This window comes from Rhamphochromis longiceps, linkage group LG4 (genome assembly GCF_057381845.1).
Source record: "Rhamphochromis longiceps isolate RC_006_pf linkage group LG4, R_longiceps_female_GT1.1, whole genome shotgun sequence".
Taxonomy (NCBI): domain Eukaryota; kingdom Metazoa; phylum Chordata; class Actinopteri; order Cichliformes; family Cichlidae; genus Rhamphochromis; species Rhamphochromis longiceps.
The window spans coordinates 38,104,723-38,126,189 of NC_140560.1; the positions used below are offsets into that span (position 1 = coordinate 38,104,723).

Sequence of the window (21,467 nt, forward strand, 5' to 3'; positions counted from 1 at the left end):
GCGGCATGTCGACGGTTCAATGCTGCGTCTCAGAAGTTAAACAGAGACAAACAGGAGGGGAGGGAGGAGGGCAGAGGGGGAGGATGAGGTTCTTCTTCTTTTGTTTTGAAACAGAAAAGCGTCTTCTGGTGTGCTGCTTCCTGTCGCTGCAGCTCCTGCTTCAGCCAACGAGCAGGACCGGGGAGGAGGGGGAGGAGAAGTAGTGAAGGTGGTGGGAGGGGGGAGGTGGGATGGGAGGGAGCTCAGAGGATGATGGGACGCTAAGTTATTTAAGACATCTCTCAAAGTAGGTGGCGCCCACGTAGCCGCCCCTCAGGGAGCGATGGACATTCTGCTCGAAGAGCCGCCGGTTCGTCTGCAGGACCTCCGCCGCCTCCTTGTTCAGCGGATCCTCTGGGTTTGGCTCCTGCGGGGGGAGACGGGGAAGCAAAAGGCGACAACGGTCGTTAAATGTCTCGTTACAAAACGTTCACCAGCTGAGGGCAGCACTGAGCCGCAGAAGAGAAAACATGCGCACTCACTAGAAATAGATACTGTAGGCCGTAGATGATGGAGTTTATTGTCAGCACGGGCTTCCAGTCCTCTCTGTGGAGAAGAAGGAACAGGTGAGCAGCAGAAGACCTCACCTGGAAACGCTCACCTGTCTGACCTCAGTGTGACCTCAAGTTTGATTTTAAGAACGCACACACCTTAGGATGTTTAGGCAGACGTTGCCCTCCAGGTCGATGTTGGGGTGATACACCATCGTCTCACATTTTACCTTTGGGGGGTCGTGGGGGTAACCCTGTCCTACCTGAAACACACACACACTGTCAGATCACCTGCTTCTTAACGAGCCCCCGGCGATGACCCTCGAAATGTCGCCGGACCCTCTGAGCTGAGATTAGATTAGCAGCCTCTACAGGTGAGGTCAGAAGTCTCCGCCAATCACAGGCGTGGATGTCAGGATGGAACGACTGTACAGCAAACATCAAAGGAGTTGGAAGAACAGGTCTGTGAAGACGTTTCATCCCAGAAGCTTCTCCGTCACAGACTTTAGTGGGAGTGGCCCTAAGAGTATTCATCATGTGACTCATCACAGCCAAGGTGTGAAAAAGGCGTGGGTGATTATCAGCAGATGTCTTGGAACCATTGTGAGACTTTGCCCCACCCCATCATGTGACCCACTGAGGTCACCTGATGCAGGTTGTGAGTGGGCGTCAGGGGTCTGGGAAGGATCTCAGACCAGTGTAGGTGGCGAATGTGAACACTGGCATCCTGGATAGAGTGACCTTTGACCTTTAGATGCAGATGAGTGTTTTGCTTTTAGAGCTGAAGAAGCTTGTTGGATGAGACGAAACGTCTTCAACAACCAAACACGTCTGCTGGCTTTCTTCCCGAGCTCCTCGGACTTCCCTGAGCTGAATGATGTACAGCAAACTCCTTCAATGACTCTAAAGAACAAGTTTGCATTTGCTTTTCTCTGATCCACACAGGCCCAGATACACAGACATCTTTTATTAAGCGAGTTTTATTTTGACACGGTCAGGTTATTCAGATGTGTCACCACTTTGGCCTGGAAGAAGGCCCAAACTGCCCCCCTTCAGATGACACCACATTGGTTGGGATGTTCAGGAACCACCGAGACTCAAGCCTGCCATGACCCACAGCGAAGCCAGTTTCACATCGCCACGGACCGAGAGGGTCCCAACCAAGAAAGAAGCACCTGCTCCAAAATCAAAACCTTTAAAAACGTGTACCTGCCCACATGGATGAACCAAATGCCTCCAGGAGAAGAGTCTGATGGTCAGAGACAAAGACTGAGCTGTGTGGCCAAAGGTTAGTGGTGGTGTGTTCATTTATTGGCCCCGTGTGGAGCAGGGAAACGCCAACACTAATTCAAACCTGTTTTTTTTAGAGTTTGCTGTACAGTCACTTCAGCCTGGAACAAGAACATCCAGGCCCATGACGACTGACCACAGCTACCAGTCGCCAATGGTGACGGTCCACCCCGATCCTGAAATATAAAAACTATCATTTAAACGCATTAAAATGAGCCACGCACTTATCAAAACGTCTCTTTGCCTTCCTGTAAATCATCAGCGACGAGCCTCCTCTCCTGACCCCCACCGGCGTTCCTACCGGCCTGCAGCAGCCACCGCAGGAAGTCTGCAGGCCGGCCAGCAGGAAGACCAGGTGGACTCAGGAGACCTGTAGGACCGTGGAATGTCACACAAGTCTGTCAGCGATTATGATGAATCCACCTGCTAGTCCTTTACGGGCTCACCTGCAGAAACCTCAGGACTTCTTACAGCTCAACCATGAGGACATCTAAACACTGCGTGAAAGGCAGCACCTGATTTATAACACCAGAGAAAATGAGAGCCTCGTGGAGAAAACGGAAGAAAAAAGTGATTTTATCATCGCTGCAAGCCAAATTCATAAATAAAGTGATAATTAAATAATGGAGCTACATTAGTGAGCCTCTTATTGATGTTCTCAGGGCGCTGTGGGCCGGACTTTACACAGGTGAGACCTGTTGTTAGACCAGTGGAGGCTGCTGAGGGTCAGACTGTTTCAGGATTATTTCAGCATGAAGAGCCGAGGGTGGAGCAGAGAGAGAGACGGCTGTTTCTCACCTTAAAGCTGAAGACAAACTTTCCTCCTTTGTAAAAACCCTGAGAGACAAAAAGACAAACAGAGGCAGACTCGTTAGCTCAGCATCATCTTCATCTCCCGATTCAGCCCCTCATCCTCACTCTGTACATCCTGAGGTTTCATACACCTGTGTGCCACATGAGTGGGAACAATCGGCTCTGGTGCAGCAGTGTCTGAAACTGGTCCTGCGCTCACAGGTGGAGGTGTTTCACTGCTTTTACAGACAGCACTGCTCGTGTTACTGACGCACACCTGCAGCTCTCACAGGTGTTTGTCCTCAAAGTCAGAGAGGAATAAAGTTTTTATGCAATCACGTCTCTGAATGAAACGCACACACGCACCTCGTCCGGTGAAATGATGAGTCTGAAGTTGAGGAGGTCGTCATCATCGGGGAAGTTGATCTCACACGTCTTTGGTAAGTTCAACTCATTGATGTCTGAAAAACAAACACAGGCAGGTGTTACTGATTCTGATTCGTCCTCGGGAATCAAAGACGTCCTTCATCTCTGCTTCTTTCACCTTTCAGAGGCTCATGAAAACATCTGGAGCTCTAAATACCTTGTCTGTATGCTAGGACCTGTGAAAAGCAGTGCTGACACGAAGGTCTCTGAACTGTCCCAAAAGACTTAAAAATCCAGAACAACATCTGGAACACTTTCAGCTAGAACTGGAACCTTCTCCAAGACCTCCTTCAGCATTTCTCAATCTCACCTTGGTATTTAAGGACTTCTAAAACCTCTGGACCTCTTTAAATATTCTTAAAAATCTCCACATATTGTGTTCTTTAGGACTTCAAAAATGTTATGTCATCATCTCCAAAATCTCAATAACCTCCAGAGAAGAACACAAACCTCCTTAATCAACTTAGATGAGCATCAATGAGAAATGACGGCCTAGACCCACGAGGTAAAGAAATAAAAGGACCATTATGAAACAAATCTAATCAACTTTTATGTGTCAAAACGTTTTTGCCAAAATGTGGAAGAACAACTTCCAAATGTAAAAAACCCTGATCTTGTCGCAGGTTTAGGGGGTGACTCTGAAACCACTGGATACCTTCTTGTTGTTTAAGGCACCAAAACATCTGGACCATCTTCAGAATTGCTTTGATCCCGTGTGGTGGGTCAGAGCGGGCCCAGGTGGTCACTCAGGTCTGCTAAACACAGGTTGGAACCCAGACCCACGGGCCTACAGATCCCCTGAGGACCCCAAACCTCTGCAACCCCATGAATCGCTGAGATTCAAATTGTCATTCATCAGGTGGGTGGAGGCAAGAAGAAGTAGGTGGTTGGTGTCAGGAAAACGTGCTTTTTCTTGGACACTTGCTGGGGCATCACCGCCCAGCCTTTTGGCCTGTGTCACTCCTGCTCGGGTTATGCTCCAGATAAGAGACCAAAAGGTATGAAACCACCGACAACCAGCCAATCAGATCCATGGAAACCACAGAGCCCATTCCAGCAGATCACTTAGAAGTTGAGAAGGGTTTCAGACCTGTCCAGGTCAGATGCTGCAAAGTAGACAGATAGAGCTGATAATTCGGACAGATCCTGATAAGGTGAGCTGGACTCTGAGAATAGGGACCTGAGGCTGTTCTCCTATTGGTCACCCACACCAGGTGACTCACAAGGCGTCTGACAGGCAGGCAGGACCCTCAGAGTCTACTGTGATCCACCACACAGGTTCAGCCTGGTTCTAACCCTGCAGTCTAAGCCGGGCTCTGATCTGCGTTCACCTGTCGCCCTGCAGCCCCTCGGGTCGACCTGCACCTGAGGAGGATAGAGGGTCAGGAAGGTGGGCGCTGTGCTCAGGTGTTCCACTGAGTCCCTGTGTTCCTAACTCACCTGGTGTTAGGTAGAAGTGGACCCCGCGGAACTGACACAGCAGTTAGAGGCTAGCTGCCGTTAGCCGTCAGTGTTTACGGCTATCCGGCGTTAGCTGTTAGCAGCTGTGTTCCGGGTTAGTGTTGTTAGCTGCTAGCTGCTGCTAACTGCGTGCTAACACCTTTAGCCTGCGTTTTGTTTTCATGTAGCACAGCCGGGCTAGCAGCCCTAGCTAACACCAGCTTCAGCCGCAGTTAGTCGGCCAGCCGTTAGCCCGAGTGAGCTACAGCAACACCGGGTCTGGGTTTGAGAGCCCTGGGTCCCGTGGGTTCGGTGTCGGCCGGTGGGTAACTCTCGGCTAACAGAGCCTACCTTTCTGTATTCGGAGCTGGGCCGCGCTGGCTTTCTTGCCCCCGGCTCCGGTTCTGTTTCCTCCAGCAGATTCCTCGTCTTTCTTCTGCTGCTTCAGGGAAAAGAGCTTAATCATCTTCAGTTATTTGACACACGAGGCGTCCCTTCTGTGAGCCGTCAGCGGGTCTGAGAGGGTCTGAGAGCGGGGTGGTTTCCCAACAGCACCGTGATGTGAATGGAGCCGGTGCGTCTGATCACGGAGGCAGGAGGAGCTAGCAGCGGAGCTAGCAGCGAGCTGGCTAGCGGGAGAGAGGGGAGGGGAGGAGAGGAGGGGGGTTGAGCGCGCGCGCGTGTGTGTTGGTCTGAAACACGTGAAAGTCCACTGGTGCCAGAAGAAAACAATCGCGAGATGGTCTGGGGGCTGCTGGAAAGAGTGAGGGGGCCACAGGCAGGTAAACCCAGCTTTAAAAACTCTGGGTTCAAGAAAAGTGATGAAAAGCACCTGAACGTGAGTTTGAAGGTGTTTGTGATGAACAGCTGTCTCTTCAGTGAGGGAGGAGAGTGTGCTCAGCACCTCCGGCCTCCGTGCTGGTGTTCCAGTTCAGCCCGATGCAGATGTGGAGTGTAGGCTTCCTGTCTCAGGACAGGTGCTCCATGCAGTTACCCTTTTCCTTCAGAAGCTGTAGGGGTCATGACCCAAAGCTGAAGCTGTTCAAGGCAGACAGGAATTCAGCTTTACAAAAATAAAACTTGTTTTTCGTGCAGTCTTCTCGTATTAAATCAGAGTCCCATAACTGTCTGCCTGTAAGTACAGGTGGGGTCTATATGGCAGCACAGGGCGCTGAAGGTGGAATTTAAAACATTGACCTTTAACCTTCTGCTGTGAAGACTGGTTTTTGCTGACAGTTTGGATCCAGGTGGATGTGACCAAGAAAGCGCAGGTAGACTAAAAACACTGCAAATAAAAAAACAGCAGTGTACTGATTCAGTGTAGTCTGCAGTTATCACAGCGAGGAGTCTCAGCATCCGTGAGTTATGCTTTACTATTATCCATCCCAGACTTCTACAAACTCGAGACCAAATAAACGCAGTCTGGTCAGCTTCAGCAAACATCAGCATAAATCCTATTTTTATGGCAGGAAACGTCCAGCTGGCCGTCACTCAGTCAGAACACCGTCAGCAGAGCTCGTCGTCACAGACGTGAACCTTCAGGTTTGAGCTGGAGCTCAGATCAAAGATCCACTTTCAGCAGAGCCACTGTGCCCTCTGAGGAAATGCTTATACCCAAGTGTCTGAACCCACAGAGGAAAGTCACTCACGTTTACAGAGGAGAACAGTACTCCACACATCACATGACTTTGTTCATACAGCAGACAGCGACCAAAGTCAAATGTAAAATTACATCAGTAAATAATAAAAACAGAAAACATGCACTGGGAGAAATGACACAGTAAATCAAATCAATGTAGATTAGATTAGATTAGATAGAACTTTATTAATCCCTCGGGTGGGTTCCTCTGGGAAATTCGATTTCCAAAAAAGCACAGCACCGACAGAAGTTACAGAGTTACAGAATATTATATATATATATATATATACATATATACAGAGACAATATAAATAAAATATACGAAGGGGATAAATAGAATAAATAGGAATAAAAATAAAAATACAAGTGAATTGCACATTTCAAGTATTGAGTCTATTGCACTGTTGACTATTTACAAAAGTATTGCACAAAAGGTATTGCACAGTGAAGTGAAGAGGCACTACAGCTTAGTTGTTCCCCCCTCCTTTGTCCTCCTGTTTCCCCTCCCTCTCCCCTCCAGAGAGGAGTTAAACAGTCTGATGGCGTGTGGGACAAAGGAGTTTTTAAGTCTGTTAGTTCTTGTCTTTGTAAAGCTGGAACGAAACAAAAAACGTGTTTTATGGAATAAAATATTTATAAGATATATTGTGAATAAACCCTGCGGTGAACTCAGGAGTCAGCACTGCTGTGTTTCTTTATAAAAATAAAAATCTCGGTTTTTATGAGCTGTAAAGTTATTCACCAGCATGTTTTAGTCGTTGATTGATTTCATTTTTATTGCACCAACATGTATTTGCATGTGTTTGCTGCATTTTTTAAATCTTTTTTTTCTTACCTTGAATTTCATTTTTATCCGGATTCTACTGATCTCTATATTCTATTATATTTCAAATGTCTTGTGTGGGCTAAAAAACATTTTAGCTCAACGCTTTTTTGTGGAGAAGCGGGACAACTACAAGTCCCACAATGCCCTCCGCACTGTGACGTGACACGGAGAGGAGGAGCGTGCATATCGTTTGTGCCTATATTTTATTTAGCGGTTTATTTATTTATTTATTTATTTTATTTTCCGTCGCTGTCCGAGGCTGAAGCAGCGCGAGCTCTGCGGTCACCTGCATGATGTCATCAATGCGGGGTTAAACGTGCCGCGAGCCACCGGCCGATTCGCGACACTGAACCGAATCACGCGCAGCACCGCAGCCTCGCGCCACACAATAGAGTCGCAGAACAATAGCCGCGCGCGGCGCTGCTTTTCCAGCCTACGACGGCGAACGGGCCTAGTTCGTGCGGAGGAGTATCACCGGGAACGCGTTGAAAGCGCCGCGCTGCGGCGAGAACGGGCCGTTGTGTGTATTTTGGAGCCCCTCGGGAGGAAGAGCCGCGGAGCACGCGGAACGCGCTGCGGGGGGAGAGCGAGGCGGATCGAGTGCAGAGAGAGAGGCGGACAGAGAGGGGAGTGAATGGGCACGACTGCGCCCTCCGCCTCACCGATATCCATCCGTTCTCTACCGACACAGTTAGACCACCGCGGTCCTTCAGGCAGGCCAGCCTGGAGAACCGGAGCCAGCGGCAGCCAGCGGGATGGCATGCGCATGAAGCAGCGGCGGGCGAAGAAACAAGGAAGCGGACGGCTAGCTGCGCTCAGCACGGGCTAACGTGGGCTGATTGTTGGCGGATACCGATTCTAATGAGCGACCCAGGAGCATGCGAGCTGATTCAGAGAGGTGAGCGGGGAAGGGTTCGTGAGGGTCGGGTTTGTTCACCTACACCTGCCCGGCAGCTAGCTGCGGAGCGGGGACAGCGTGAAAGAGGAAGCTGCTGCAGGGGGCGGACGGGCTGCTAGCGTGCTAGCCTGTTAGCACGCCTAACGTTAATGTTTTAGGAGAGGCTGGGGAAGGGAAGGGGGGCTGCCCTCCTACATGTGATATTAGGTAATTAACAGGGCAGACGGTGTGTACAGGTGTGTTGTCCGGGCAGGTATGCCCAGGCTGGCTGTAGGTGACTGTGACGGGATAGCTGCTAGCTGTTAGCGGTTAGTCTCCAAACGGTGCCAGATGCGCATCTTCATTATTATTGCTGTTAGCTGCTGTTAGCTACAGCCAGCCTCTGTTTCCGTCACATGTTTAATGAGAAAATCGCGTTTCAGGTGATGTTCTCATACAGGTGTTTCTGTGGGCTCGTGCTGGCCTGGAAGGAGGAAGCTGGTGAAAACGATCCTGGGATGTTAGCTTCACACAGGAAGCAGGATTGCTTCACCCTCTCCGTTTTCATTCTTTAATGTCAGGAATATTATTCCCTTGATTACTGACAGGCACTGTGAGACTACAGCAGCCGCAAGAATACCCAGAAAATACAATAAATATTATAAGTAACGTGAAAGAAACAGAGTGAAGCTTCAGAGCATGCTCAGCAGCCCGTACAACCAAAACACCTGGATTTAAAAACACCTGGATTTGGACCAGATAATGAAGCAGATCCGGTCTGTTAGTGATTTCAGTATGTCGAGGTCCACCTAACAGGTTTAAATAATAATGTAGAATCTTTAAGCATGTGGCTGCTCTGCAGAGGACTGCTTGCTGTTTTTGGTTCTTTGACTTTGCATCTTTTTTGGAATAACACTGTGTCCCTGTTGGATTTATGCAACTGTAAACCTGCAAAGATGCACTGATACGGCTTTACACTCTCCCCCTCAAACTCCAGGAAGTTCTTGTCTCACTGGAACAAAATAAAGTGTCTGCAGGTGAGCTGCTGTGCACTCGCCTTTGCCTGATGGGAAAGCAGGTGCAGCAAATTTATATAAAACCGGTTTTGTCGAGTCCTTTCACTGCTCATACCGAGGCCGCTCACCATCAGCTTTGAGGGGGACTCTAGTGTCTGATTAGAGTTGTTGTGAGGAGTGTGTTCTTGGTCTCGCCGCAGTGAACTTTGAACTCTGACTCTAGAAAGTTTTATAGTTTTTACCAACAAACTGAACAGTTTGAAGTCGAGGATGAAGAGAACATAGCCTGAGACTTCCAGATGTTTACAGCTTAACACACACTCCAGTCCACAGGAAGTGGCCTCGGCACTGCTGACACAAGTGCGTGCAGCAGACCCTGAACTGATCATCGTTTACACAGAGGAAGCTTTTTGAAAGTAATTATCAGTTAGAGCAAATGTGTGTTTTAATGCTCTGCAGCCACTTTTTGTATGAATGGGTTTATACAATAAAATATCAAATTAATGTCACTTTAACAAAGTGTAAAGCTGAAAAGTTGTTTTAAAAATAAAAGGTACAGAGATCAATCGCGTCTGTCCACACAGTGAACCGTTGTTAACATCGACCACATAAGTGATGATTAGTTAATCGAGCAGCGCCGCGAGGCTGCTGCGAACAGCATGTCAGCTGCATGTTGGTGTTTTGGTTTTATTCTTACAAAATGTTTTTTGTGCCACGTGAGAAAAGGAAAAAACCCAACAACAGCCAACGGCTCCTTCTGGTTATCGATCAGCTGAACCTGATCAGTAGTCAGTATCAGTCAGGAGGAGAGGGAGGCGTGTTCTTCAGGTTTAAACTGCGTTGAATTGGCTCCGTAACCTGACAGGCGCCTTCTTACAGAGCGACTGTGATTGGCCGTTGAGGTCTGCCACTTCCCATCTGGCTGCTTCTGCTGCCATGTTTCGAGTCAGCTGGAGGGCCAACTCGTGTTTGGGTGGTGAAACTGCAGGGCGGTGCGGGCGGAGCACGCACATGCATAAATGGTGGCTGTGGTGGGCGGCTGCGCCGCAGATTCAACACTGAGTGTGAGCTTTACCCCGTGCTGTGCGAAAGTCTTGAGTCACCCCTCATTAATCTGCTTCCGGGCAGCCAGACCTTGTTGTTCCTTCTAAAGCGCTCTTGAGCATTAGTCGCCCAGTTTCTGAAGTTGTTCTGTGGACACTGACTGCTTTTTCACTCCAGTCCTCGTACCTGACCGTTTCCTGTGAAGCACGGTGGAAGTTCTGTCATGGGTTGAGCTCATTTCCAGCGTGAGACGCTGCCAGTCCAGGGAGAGCACACCTGGATGGGCCTCGTCAGAGCCCGGACCTGCAGTGTGAGGTCATCCTGACAGAACACAGGCAGAAACATCCAAAAACTAATAAACATTCAAATACTGAAAACTCAGAGGGTGTTTTAAACCAGTCGTATTCAAATCACCAGTTAATTACATGACTTTCTGGGTCCTTATGATATGAAAAATGTTTTTCCTTTTGTTGAACCTCAGACGAGTTTCTGCTGATTGAATTTTCATTTTGTGAGACGCACATTCTGCTCCAGCCGTTTAAACGTCTTCAACAACACGTACGACGACTTCAGTCCACCTGTAACGTTTCAGGAATAAAACTAAGTGTTTGTTGGATTTAAAAAAGCGTCGTGATGAGTCCAGATGTTTGATCAGCACATTATTGGTGTGATGATGTCATTAAAAGGCTCGGACAGCACAAACATAGTTCAGAGGTCCAGTTCAGGTGAAGCTAGCAGACAGCCTGTCAGTCAAAGAGACCACGCCCCTAATAATGCAAACTTTCAGCCTTAATACGACTGAAACAGGTGTTGTGAGGGGTTTATCTACATGCTGTAAACGTCTTTACCTCCACAGGGATCGTCTGCTGCTGTCCCACATGCTCATATCTCTGTCCTCTCGCTCTCTCTGGTTCCAGCTGACTTGTTCGGTGATGTCGGGCAGTAAGGCGCTGGGCGGGGGGGCCGGCGGTGGGGCGAGGCGCAGGCGGACGCGGTGCCGGCGCTGCCAGGCCTGCATGAGGACGGAGTGCGGCGAGTGTCACTTCTGCAAGGACATGAAGAAGTTTGGCGGACCCGGCCGCATGAAGCAGTCCTGCCTCCTGAGACAGTGCACGGCGGTGAGACGCACACACGACACGACAGCAGACGCCGAGACTGTAACCTGAACATGAACCACACTGGCCTTAAAATGAACTGAGGTTAAAAATACATTACAGATCCTCATTGTTAGACTCTACACAGCAGCTTTGCATGATTCGGTTCAGAATCAGTCTTCTTTGTCTGACCTACATCCCTCGGAAAGCTCTTACACAGAGCTCTTGTTTAACCCTGACAGTGTTTGTGTAATATTCACAGCGAAGTGGACATGCTTCTGTCACACGGTCGCCGTTGGCTGATGTTTGCTGCGTGCCGTCCAGCAAAAACCTGCCGAGAAAGCAGGAATGTGTGTGGCTCGCAGACTGAAGGGTGACCTGTGCTTTTAGCTTTGGATCATCCAGCCCAAACATGTCAGTAACGCGTGACCTACGCAAACCAGCAGGAGACACGTCAAATCTCGCAGGGCTCGCTCAGCGGTCCTCGCCACTGCTGGCACACCGGCCAGCGAGAAAGCCCCTCCCACAGACTGTCAGATCAGGTTCAGTTCGTCTGCAGGTACGCCTCCGCGGTCGGACCTCAGGCTCTGTACACTCAGGTATCTCTGTGGCTTCAACTGATAAGAAGCAATGATTGATGAATATTATGCCCTTTGACCTCTGAAGCCTTCAGCTGGAGTCAAACCCAGCTCAGCGGTTTGCTTTCAGGACAAAGTGTCAGAAGCATGTGACTGAGCAGATCACGGAGGCGTGTTAGCTGCAGCGTACATGCAGCGCTCCATCATCCACAAACATTCAGCTCAAAAATCACACTGCACTTATTTATGCTCAGATCTGCAGTCTGAGTGAAACAGGTTTCCATGTCAACACGGTCCTCCATTACACCTGCTGCTGTCCCTGACGGCAGGATCGCGACCCATGCACAGGTGTGTGCGTGCTGAAGATGTGCTGTATTCTTCTTTCTGTGTGTCGATTCTTCAAATGGCATCAACCAAGAGCCCAGCGGGCGACGATGCTGGGTTTCCGTGGCAACCAGTGATGGTTGCTGGCACTGTGAGCGAGAGCGAGTTGGCTTTGATCCATTGCCATTTCACAGAGCTGCTTAAAACACACACACAGTGAGACGGTCTACGGCTCACATGATGGAGATTTATTTATCTGTTGTTGGAGCTTTGTGTGGAGGAGGAGGGTGGTGCAGGTTAGGATGATGCTCCTTGCTTTGCTCCCTCAGCAGGAGCAGAGACGCCCCCTGGTGTCTGCTGAGAGGATGAGGAGCACCAGCTGCAGGTGTTCTGAGTGCTGCTGCCTCACTGAGGTCGAGCAGTGACCTGGCGACCTGCAGCTCATCGCCTCTTTAAGTCATTGCGAGCCGTTTGAGGCCTCAGACCGCAGGTTTGGGTCTGCGCGGGTGTTGGGGGGTCGACCACCCTCAGTGGGTTCGATGTGTGAATCTGGTGTTTCTGAGTACATGAAACACGAAAATAAAACCGGATCATGCGTCTGTGCTGTTGACCTTTTGGTGACCTGCTCGACTTTTAAAAGGTTGATGGGTGCATGATCATGTTTTTAAAAACGCAAAATGCAGCCAAGCGTCACTGCTCGACTAACGAGGCGAGATTATAGAAACACACTCGGCTTCTGTTTGGATGACAACAGCACAGGTTACAGACCCAAACACAGCAGAGCTCCACGATTCTGCGCTCGGATCAATAACCGCACAGTGTTGGATGCCAGAGCAGCCAGGTGAACGCCGAGGGGAACGGCCCACCTGCAGGATGTGCAGGAGAAGAAGTCTTGATCGATCGATCAGATCCCGACTGAGCCCTGAGCAGGTCGGGAGGGTCCTAAAGTCACAGGAAGGAGTCTGCCCCTCACCTGTGGGCCTGATCGACCTGCTCTGAGATCCAGATGTTTCTCTGAGAGATGTTCAGTCCTACTGTTTGATTAGGAAGCAGGAGTAGACATTAGCGCTCTAAAGGTTTCAGCTTTGTGTGGTTCATTCAGGTACTCTCCTCCCACAACATCTGCATCCACGTCTTTAACTGTCAGCACGTTTCCGTTTTTACCCCCCTGTACACGTCTCACCTGTCTGTCTCACCTGTCTGTAGCCGGTGTTGCCTCACACAGCCGTGTGCTTTGCGTGTGGAGAGGCGGGGAAGGAGGACACGGTGGACTCAGAGGACGAGAAGTTCAGCCTCTCGCTGATGGAGTGCACCATCTGCAACGAGATCATCCACCCCAGCTGCCTCAAGGTCAGTTTGCCTGGAAAGGGCTTTTATTTTGAAATGCCGGTTTGTTTCCTGTGAATGAAAGTTTAATGATGCTGAGGAAAAAGTGGGTCGATGCAGCAGAGCTCTCAGAGCTGTGAACGAGGACGGAGATCTGTGCTCAACACAGAGACGGACTCGGATCCAGATGTTTGGCACTCAGGCTGCACATCATCAGCGTGCAAACACGCAGCATGCTGCTGGAGTGCAGACACGGGGCTTCATTCTGGCTTCTTACTGTCCTGAAAACAAAAACCTGGAAACGATCGCTCCTCATTTTATCTTTTGGTTTCACTCTGCTCGCCCTCTGTGGCTGCTGTGCGGGCCTGAGATTGATGGCCTTTCATCTGTGTGCGCGGCAGCATTAATCCACACTAAAAACCAAACAGAGGTGCTCCTCCTTGGTTTCAGGGAGCTGCTGTCACACACTTCCTGACTCAGAGCGAGTCCACTGAAAGCAGCAGTGACTCAGCAAAGTTTAATCTGTGTAACCTTGTAAGTTTTCAGCAGCTGCACACTGGTCACATGATCAGGTTAAATACATTCAAATAACAAGCTAACGTTCCTTGGCTCGACCAGGACGTGAGTAACACGTGGCGCTCATAAATGTGCCTATAACAGTGTAATTCCAAAAACTCATTAAATGAATGATCAATAATCTGTCAGAGCCACCGACATCTTAAATGTCACATGACGGTGTCTGACGGCCACAGACAGGGAAACGCTCCGGGCGGATCTGGTCCACACGGGGTACGGTCTGAATTTGTATTTGGCCGACCAAGTTTGTCCAGCAGCAGCCACCGTAGCTCTGGTTACGCTGGAATTGGGAGAAGGAAAACAGACCTCAGCTCTCTGAGTCGGCTGACGTGGTGAAAAATTAGTTGCTGTAACTTCAAACTGAGAATATTTCCTCGCAGCGGCTCCATCACATGACCCGCAGTCGTGTCGAGCTGCTAGCATCTCCTCCTCTGCAGTCACTCGCTGCTCTTCCTGATGTTTCCAGATGTGCTGATGTGTGCTGCCTTTTGTCCTCAGATGGGCAAAGCTGAAGGAATCATCAACGACGAGATCCCGAACTGCTGGGAGTGTCCGAAGTGCCACAAGGAGGGCAAAACCAGTAAGGTGAGAGTGGGACCAGTACAGGGGACCGGTTCGGGGCAGTGGTGCGCTCGGATAGACTGAACCCTGCTTCTGTTTGTGTGCAGGACCAGGCGGACGGCTCGGGCAAACGCAGGCTGGATAATGGTGAGGTGGGCCGGTGGAAGCTCACCGATGACCCGCCTCCTAAAAAGAAAGCCCCACCCACCTCAGAGGAGGGCGGGCACAAGAGGAAAAAGGAGAAGGAGCTGCCTGCGGACAGCGGGCCCAAGAAGAAGGTGACCTTAAAGTCAGATTGAACGAGTCACAGAGTTGATTATAGATTATTGATCAGTGTTTAATGTGCTCAGATTTAAGACTGGAGGAGGAGCCAGTTCACAGCTCCCTCTCCAAACCGCTGTTAATGACACTAATGATGTTATCGATCTGCTTCCTGTTTGTTCCTCAGATGAAAGGAGGCCACGAAAAACGCCTGAAAAAGGTAAGACGTCCACCGCTAACCCACGTGATGTCCTCGAGCTCGGTTACCGCCCGCTTTCTCTGACATGTCGTCTTTTCTCTCGTCAGAAACCCAAACAGGAGGCGGCGGAGTCCAATGGTCCCTCCTCCTCTGGGGGCGGAGCCTCAGGGGTGCAGGGTTCCTCCACGTCATCTTCCTCGCAGCCCGGAGGAGGCGGTGGTGTGGGCGGGACGTCGAGCGCCGACCAGCGTTCCCATCACAGAGAGAAACTGGAACGATTCAAGAGGATGTGCATGCTGGAGCGCCGGCCCTCCTCGTCCTCGTCCTCGTCCTCCAGCTCAGAGTCTGACTCGGAGTCTGACTCCGACGACTCCCTGAGGGGGGAGCAGGGGAGAGTGTCTTCCCCGTCTTCGTCCTCGCCAGCCCCACCCCCTCCCGTCGTCTACAGCAACAGCAGCGGCAGTCGTGCGGAGCGGGAGAGAAGGGAGAGGGAGCGGCGTCTGGCCGAGCTCGGCTTCAGTGCCAGCGAGGAGTCGGAGGGGGAGGGAGGGAGGGGCGAGGAGGACGAGCGGGAGGACGAGCAGGCCGGGGGAGACAAGTCCCGTCGGAGAGGGGAGGCGGGGCTGTCCCAGAGGGGACGCAAAGGTGGGCTGATGGATGTAGAGGATGACGACACGCCCACTTTGGACAGGACCAGGAAAAACTCCGCCTCCCTGCCCCCGCCCTCACCGTTGTCCTCCAGTCAGATGGCTCCGTCCTCGCAGCATGACAGCTTCACCGGGAAGCAGCGCAGCAACGGGCAGGAGGCGCGCAACGGCCGGACACGTGGAGGCACGGGGGGAGGAGGGGGCGGGGAGAAGGAGAACGCGAGCGGAGCTCTGACCAATCACAGACACGGCGGGGGCGGAGCGGGTGGGACCAAAGGTAGCGGCAACCGTGGCAACAAGATCCGAAACAACAAGAACCAGACGTCTAGAAACAGCACCTCCTCCTCCTCCTCAATCCCCACCTCCAACGGCGGGGGGGGCGGGGCCAGCGGACTCATGATGTCAGCCATGGCGGCGTCGCCTTGCTCGCAGCCGTCCCGCCTCGGCCCTCGCTCTCAGATGATGAAGCGCAGCCCGCCGGCCGTACCCTCGCCTCCCCGCCCCGTGCAGATGGAGAGGCACCTGGTGCGTCCCCCGCCGGCGTGCCCCGAGCCCAGCTGCCTGCCGCTGGACTCTGGCACCGCCCACATCATGACACGGGACGTGTGGCTGCGAGTCTTCACCTTCCTGAGTCACAGAGAGCTCTGCGTCTGCATGAGGGTCTGCCGCACCTGGAGCCGCTGGTCAGTCGCTGTGAGGTCACGGGTGCGAGGGGGCGGGGTCTCGTACGATGGCCTATCAGAGTCGCTGTAGCTTTGGCTGAAGAGCCGAGCACGCCCCTTCTGCTGATTGGGTTTAAAACTTTGTTATTGGCTGGTTTTAATAATTATGAGGCTTCTGCAGGTCCTCAAAGGGTTAAAAAACTAATAACAATAAAATAAACGCTGTAAGAATAAGAAGCGTCCGACGAGTCGGGCAAACCGTCAAGACGACAGCGTGTTAGCTGACCCAGCAGGAGGTATGTCGGCGCCTCGACCTCCGCCTTTGTTGCAGCATTCGTGTCGCATACTCACTATGTCATGGGACCCTCGGCCGTGTTGCTATGACGACAGCCACACACATTAGGTGGTACTCGATAGGGAGGGTTTTAATCATCGATTCATCGATTAAAATGATTCTGGATAACGTGATATCGATTCATTAAAATCCTGAATCGATTTTTAAATATAAATTTATTTTGCCCGAAACGCCAGAATCTCCGGTGAAACCTCACAAAACTTCAACAACCACCAAAGATGAAAACAGTAACTGAGAGCAGGAACAGGCTTCTGCACAGAGACGTAAACACAAAGCTCGACCCGCCGACGCATCAGGATCAGTGAGCTGTGACTTTCTCACCGACGGCACGGACACGGTCGGGGCTGAAAGCCGACAGCTCGCCGACTCTGATGTGTCGGCGGGTCGAGCTTTGTGTTCACGCCCTTTTTGTGCTGATTCTGAAGCTGTTAGTTTGATCTCTCTCCAAACAACATTGATCCAAACTACGCTTCACATAAACATCGTCATGGATTCACTTCGTTTTTGATCGACTGCAGAATATTTTTATAAAATCCCAGAACAGGAAAATCTGCTTCATGTTTTTCTGTTTTATCTTCAGCTGCTGTGACACAAAGGCCTCTGCTGTGACGCTCACAGATACAAAAATATGTAAATGTACTGATCTGAATTATATTTCTGACTGTCTGAGGCAAAATTTCCCAGATTTAAATCGAATTGAATCGAATCGATTCTAGAAATCGGTGACGATACCCAGCCCTAGTACTCCAGTAGGGGGGCTACAGTTGCACTTTTACGAGACAAAAGTGGACTCGCTTCGATCAGAGCTGGAGAACAGCGGTAGGTCCGAGTTCATCCTGTCTGGTTTGGATTTCCAAGTCGATGCGTCTCGCTGTACACGTGACCTGTGCTTCTGCATCGTAGCTTACGCCATAAACGGAGCCCCGTTTGAATCCCACGCTGCAACCTTCCACCTAACCTGACGTGAGCCTCGCGGGTAACTACACGTTGGGTCGACATATACCGTATCTCTAGTGGCGTGGAAGGCTGCGGTGCGGGGACTAAAGGAGTTTGCTGACCTCAGTGTAACCCCCACGGTCGTCAGCCCTGCGGACTAAAGCTGTGGTCTCTCCCTCCCCCAGGTGCTGCGATAAGAGGCTGTGGACTCAGATCGACCTGAGCCGGCAGCGCTCCATCACCCCCCCCATGCTGAGCGGCATCATCCGCCGGCAGCCCGTCTCCCTCAACCTGGGCTACACCAACATCTCCAAGAAACAGCTGATGTGGCTCATCAACCGCCTGCAAGGTGACGGTGCCGCCACCTCCACCCGCTGCACACACACACACACACATTACCCCCACTCGCAACACGAAGACTGAAGCGCGAGGGGAACTTGAATTATAAAAACGCTTTGATTCTGATAACTGCTGTGGATCCCCGTCTGACCGAATCAACTTCGTATTCATGTGCTCACGCTGTGGGGCGGCAGATGGAGCCGAATCTGAAGGCTTGTTTTCAAGGCCTCGCACAGGTGTAGCTCGCCTGCCCACACCCTGCTATAAGTTGCCGTGGTTTTCATTTTTTCACCTGATGGTGTAAGGCTTATTGGCCAAACCAGGTCACATGATACTCTTGAAACCTCCCACTGGAGCTGTTTCCCTCCTTCCTGTGAGGCAGCGAGTGGCTCCACCTCTCACCTGCGAGTCTCACCTGTGTCTTCTGTCCCGCTCAGGTCTGCTGGAGCTGAATGTGTCGGGCTGCCCGTGGGCGGCGGTCTCCGCTCTGTGTCAGGCCGTGTGCCCCTGCCTGAAGCTGCTGGACCTCAGCAGAGTTGAGGACCTCAAAGACTCTCACCTGAGAGAGCTGCTGGCGCCCCCACCTGATACCAGGACAGGTGAGACACCCACATCGGAACACCTCCGCCTGCACAAAGGCTCTGAGGTTATCACGTGTTTGATTCTCTGCTCTGATTGGGCCTGCAGCCCACGGGGAAACCAGAGCGGGGCGTTTCCAGAATGTGACAGAGCTGCGTTTGGCGGGTTTGGACCTGACAGACGCGTCGTCCCGCCTACTGATGCGTTACGTTCCTCACCTGGCCAAGTTGGACCTGAGCCACTGCGGGAACATCACCGACCAGACGGTGCACACGCTCACCTCCCACATCTCCCCCCTGAGAGAGAGCCTCACCCACATCAACCTGGCAGGTAAGCGACGCCTGAGCCTCACCGTTGTCCTGCTCCACCTGTGCCGCTGCTCCGCCTCACCCGTCTGTGTGTTTTCTAGGTTGTGTTAAGGTGACGGAGCAGTCCATCCCGCTGCTGCGCCGCTGCACCTCCCTGCAGACGGTCGACCTGCGCTCCTGCTCGCTCCTCTCCTCTGAGACCGGACAGCTGCTCTCCTTCCCCTCCAATGCCACCACCTCCTCCTCCTCATCTTCTTCCTCTGCTACCACCACCACCAGTGTCGCCGCTACATCCTCCTCCACGCCTGCCGCCTCCTCCTCCTGTCCTCCTGAAGACAGAACGCTGCTAAAGAACAGCTAAAGTCCGCCTTCATGTTATGTGACACTCAAGTCCAGGTGGCCTGTGAGCCCGGCCTCGCTCCTCATTACACTACAGACAGGTGAGGAGGAGGAGGAGGAGGAGGAGGAGTTGTGCAGCACTGCTCCTGACGCTGGAAGAGGAGGAGGGACGTATTTTGGGAAAAAGTTGTTGGTTATAGTTAAAAATAGAAACCCTGAGCATGTATATATTTGTTCTCTGTATAATTTGGGTGTGTGTATATATCTGTAGGTTACTGTAAATGACCCCTGACCTTTGAACCATCATCCCACACCTCCTTAAACTCCCCCATCTCCTTCCTTTCCGTCCTTCCACCCTGCGACCGATCATCACGCCGGTCAGCTGCTCGTCGAGCGAACTCGTCGAGCGAACTCGTCGAGCGAACTCGTCGAGCGAACGCGCCGCGCTCCGTCTGTGCAGGTCAAGCTTTCCCTCTGCTTCCTGTCTCACAGCATCGTCCGCCTTTTTCTCGTTTCTCACCTGAAGCGTCACTGACCTCACACTACACTTTCCATGTCCTCCTCTGCACAGACCACAAATGCATCGACCGTCAAAGTTCGTTCAGACTGACCTTTACTGAACTTGGTTTATTTAACGTGACGAACTCGTCACATCTCAGACGCTCGCGCTGCCAAGTGACTCAAATTCAGGCAGAAACCATCAATCGACTGTTTCTGGCACCTCTTGTGGTTTCTCTCTCCAAAAGTTTGCCGTGATTTGAGTAAAGACTTAAACATGCTCACAGCAGGTCATCGCTGATTTAGTTTCGTTTTCTCTGTTTGACCTCTGACCTCACCGATGACTCCCCTGTAAATACAAACAGCTGAGTGCGTATGAATCGATTAATTGCCCAAAAGATTAGAAAGAGTCACTGGAAAAACTTTAGTTTGGTTTGGTCCAGCACGCCGTCCACGACTCAGACGTCACCGTGACCGACCGACATCGGGAAGGAACCAGAGGGAAAATGGCGAGGGATGGATTCCTGCTGACGGGTCGCTCGTATTGGGTCGTTCACGTAGGCGAACCTCGAGTGTCGTTTTCGTAACACTGATTTCTTCTGCTGCTGCTCTGCAGCTTGCTTCAGGCAGCACAGGCACGTTTTCTATTGTGGAGCCCATTTCTTTTAACGAGACCATGATGATTGTACTACAAACACCACGATGGAGCAGAGGTCCGTGTTCGCTGGGCTCAGTTTAACCTGCAGTCTGAGCAGGCTGTGGAAGCGTGTTCATAAAACACAAGTGACAGACCAAAAGACCGCCGCACCACCCGAGGGGACTCGATTTCAGACTCAAATCGTGCTGTCAGAGTCCCATCACCGGCCGAAACATTGGCGCCAACTTCCTGTTACTCCCCGGCAGGTCCTCCAAGTTCCTAAACCGTGACGAAATCTTCTGCAGTCAAAACGGAGGCGTGGCTTCCCTTAGCGCGCAGGCGACCTCCGTCAGCTGACGACATAAGGACAGCCGTGTCTTAGCTGCTTTAAATGTACCGACGCGGTCCACAAGGGGCCGTCCTTCAGCTCCTAATATTTGATGGTCCGCTCCGAGACCTCATCTTAGGTCGCCCCGCAAACAACAGCTGTGGAAGAACGTGAAGGTGAAGCAGGGATCAGTGCTGATTTAAAAACCTCTCTGTAGCTCCGCCCGCTCAATCAGTCGCATGCCGTTGAGACTGGTGGGAGGCGGAGCAAGGCTAGTGGTCTCCCCACGCTTCCGGTGCTCGTGCCGAGCTAGGCTGCAAACTTCACATGCGGTACTATTAAAGCATCGCAGTCTTTGTTTCCTGTATCGCAGGTGACCTTTGGCCATGTGTGGGGTGTGTTCAGGTGTTCCTCCTCCCTCTGAGCGTGTGCGTGATCCGACTGATCACGCTGTTTGAAACTGAGCCTCAATCATCCCCCTTTGATTTTATACCCTGTGTCCATCACCTTCGATCAGCTTCCTCTGGTCAATCATCAGTTTTCTCAGGAGTATTTGTTGTCTTTGATTTTCTGTTTTCTATTTATTTTGTGCCACAGCAGCGCTTCCATCTGCTCCGATCGGAGACATTCCTGTTTTTGGCTGCTCGCGCTCCATTTGATCAGCTTCTGTCGTTGCATCGTTCAGATTACTTTGAGAAATACGAATCTGTTTGCTGAAGAAACCTATTTCTGCCAGGAAAAGAAAAACATGGATGAACAGTCCAAAATCGAGTTCGCGGAAGTACGTCTGGACTTGTTTTATAAATCGTGTGTGTGCGTGTGAGATCTTGCTTTTGTTTTAAGAATCTTAATTTAGCATAGACTTATTTGATCATATCCCTAATTTTTCTTGTGATTTGCCATCAGTTGATCTTGTTTCTTGTTGTGTTCTTGACTTGTCTCAGGTTATTTCTTAATTTTAGTCACTCTGTAGTTGCGACTGAGAAAATCAAGATGATGACTTTGGGTCTTAAGTTGTTTCATTCATGAAGCGTTTGTTT

The 21,467-nt window shown here is 51.2% G+C and overlaps 2 protein-coding genes across 2 annotated transcripts; one reads left to right on the forward strand and one right to left on the reverse strand.

Annotated features, from left to right (window-relative positions):
• Positions 1 to 207: 207 nt before the first annotated feature.
• Positions 208 to 5,117, reverse strand: ube2m (ubiquitin conjugating enzyme E2 M). Its single transcript, XM_085404925.1, has 6 exons — positions 4,830 to 5,117; positions 2,979 to 3,073; positions 2,619 to 2,657; positions 690 to 793; positions 522 to 585; positions 208 to 406 (listed from the first exon to the last, which is right to left on the reverse strand). Exons 1-6 carry the CDS (start codon positions 4,942 to 4,944, stop codon positions 266 to 268), a joined length of 558 nt encoding a protein of 185 aa, XP_085261051.1. The 5' UTR covers positions 4,945 to 5,117; the 3' UTR covers positions 208 to 265.
• A 1,972-nt stretch (positions 5,118 to 7,089) lies between these two features.
• On the forward strand, positions 7,090 to 20,162 carry fbxl19 (F-box and leucine rich repeat protein 19). The gene is made up of 11 exons (XM_085404926.1): positions 7,090 to 7,841; positions 10,798 to 10,998; positions 13,083 to 13,226; positions 14,277 to 14,363; positions 14,447 to 14,617; positions 14,788 to 14,820; positions 14,907 to 16,129; positions 17,585 to 17,748; positions 18,176 to 18,337; positions 18,426 to 18,647; positions 18,727 to 20,162. Exons 2-11 carry the CDS (start codon positions 10,813 to 10,815, stop codon positions 18,984 to 18,986), a joined length of 2,652 nt encoding a protein of 883 aa, XP_085261052.1. The 5' UTR covers positions 7,090 to 7,841; positions 10,798 to 10,812; the 3' UTR covers positions 18,987 to 20,162.
• Positions 20,163 to 21,467: the final 1,305 nt, after the last annotated feature.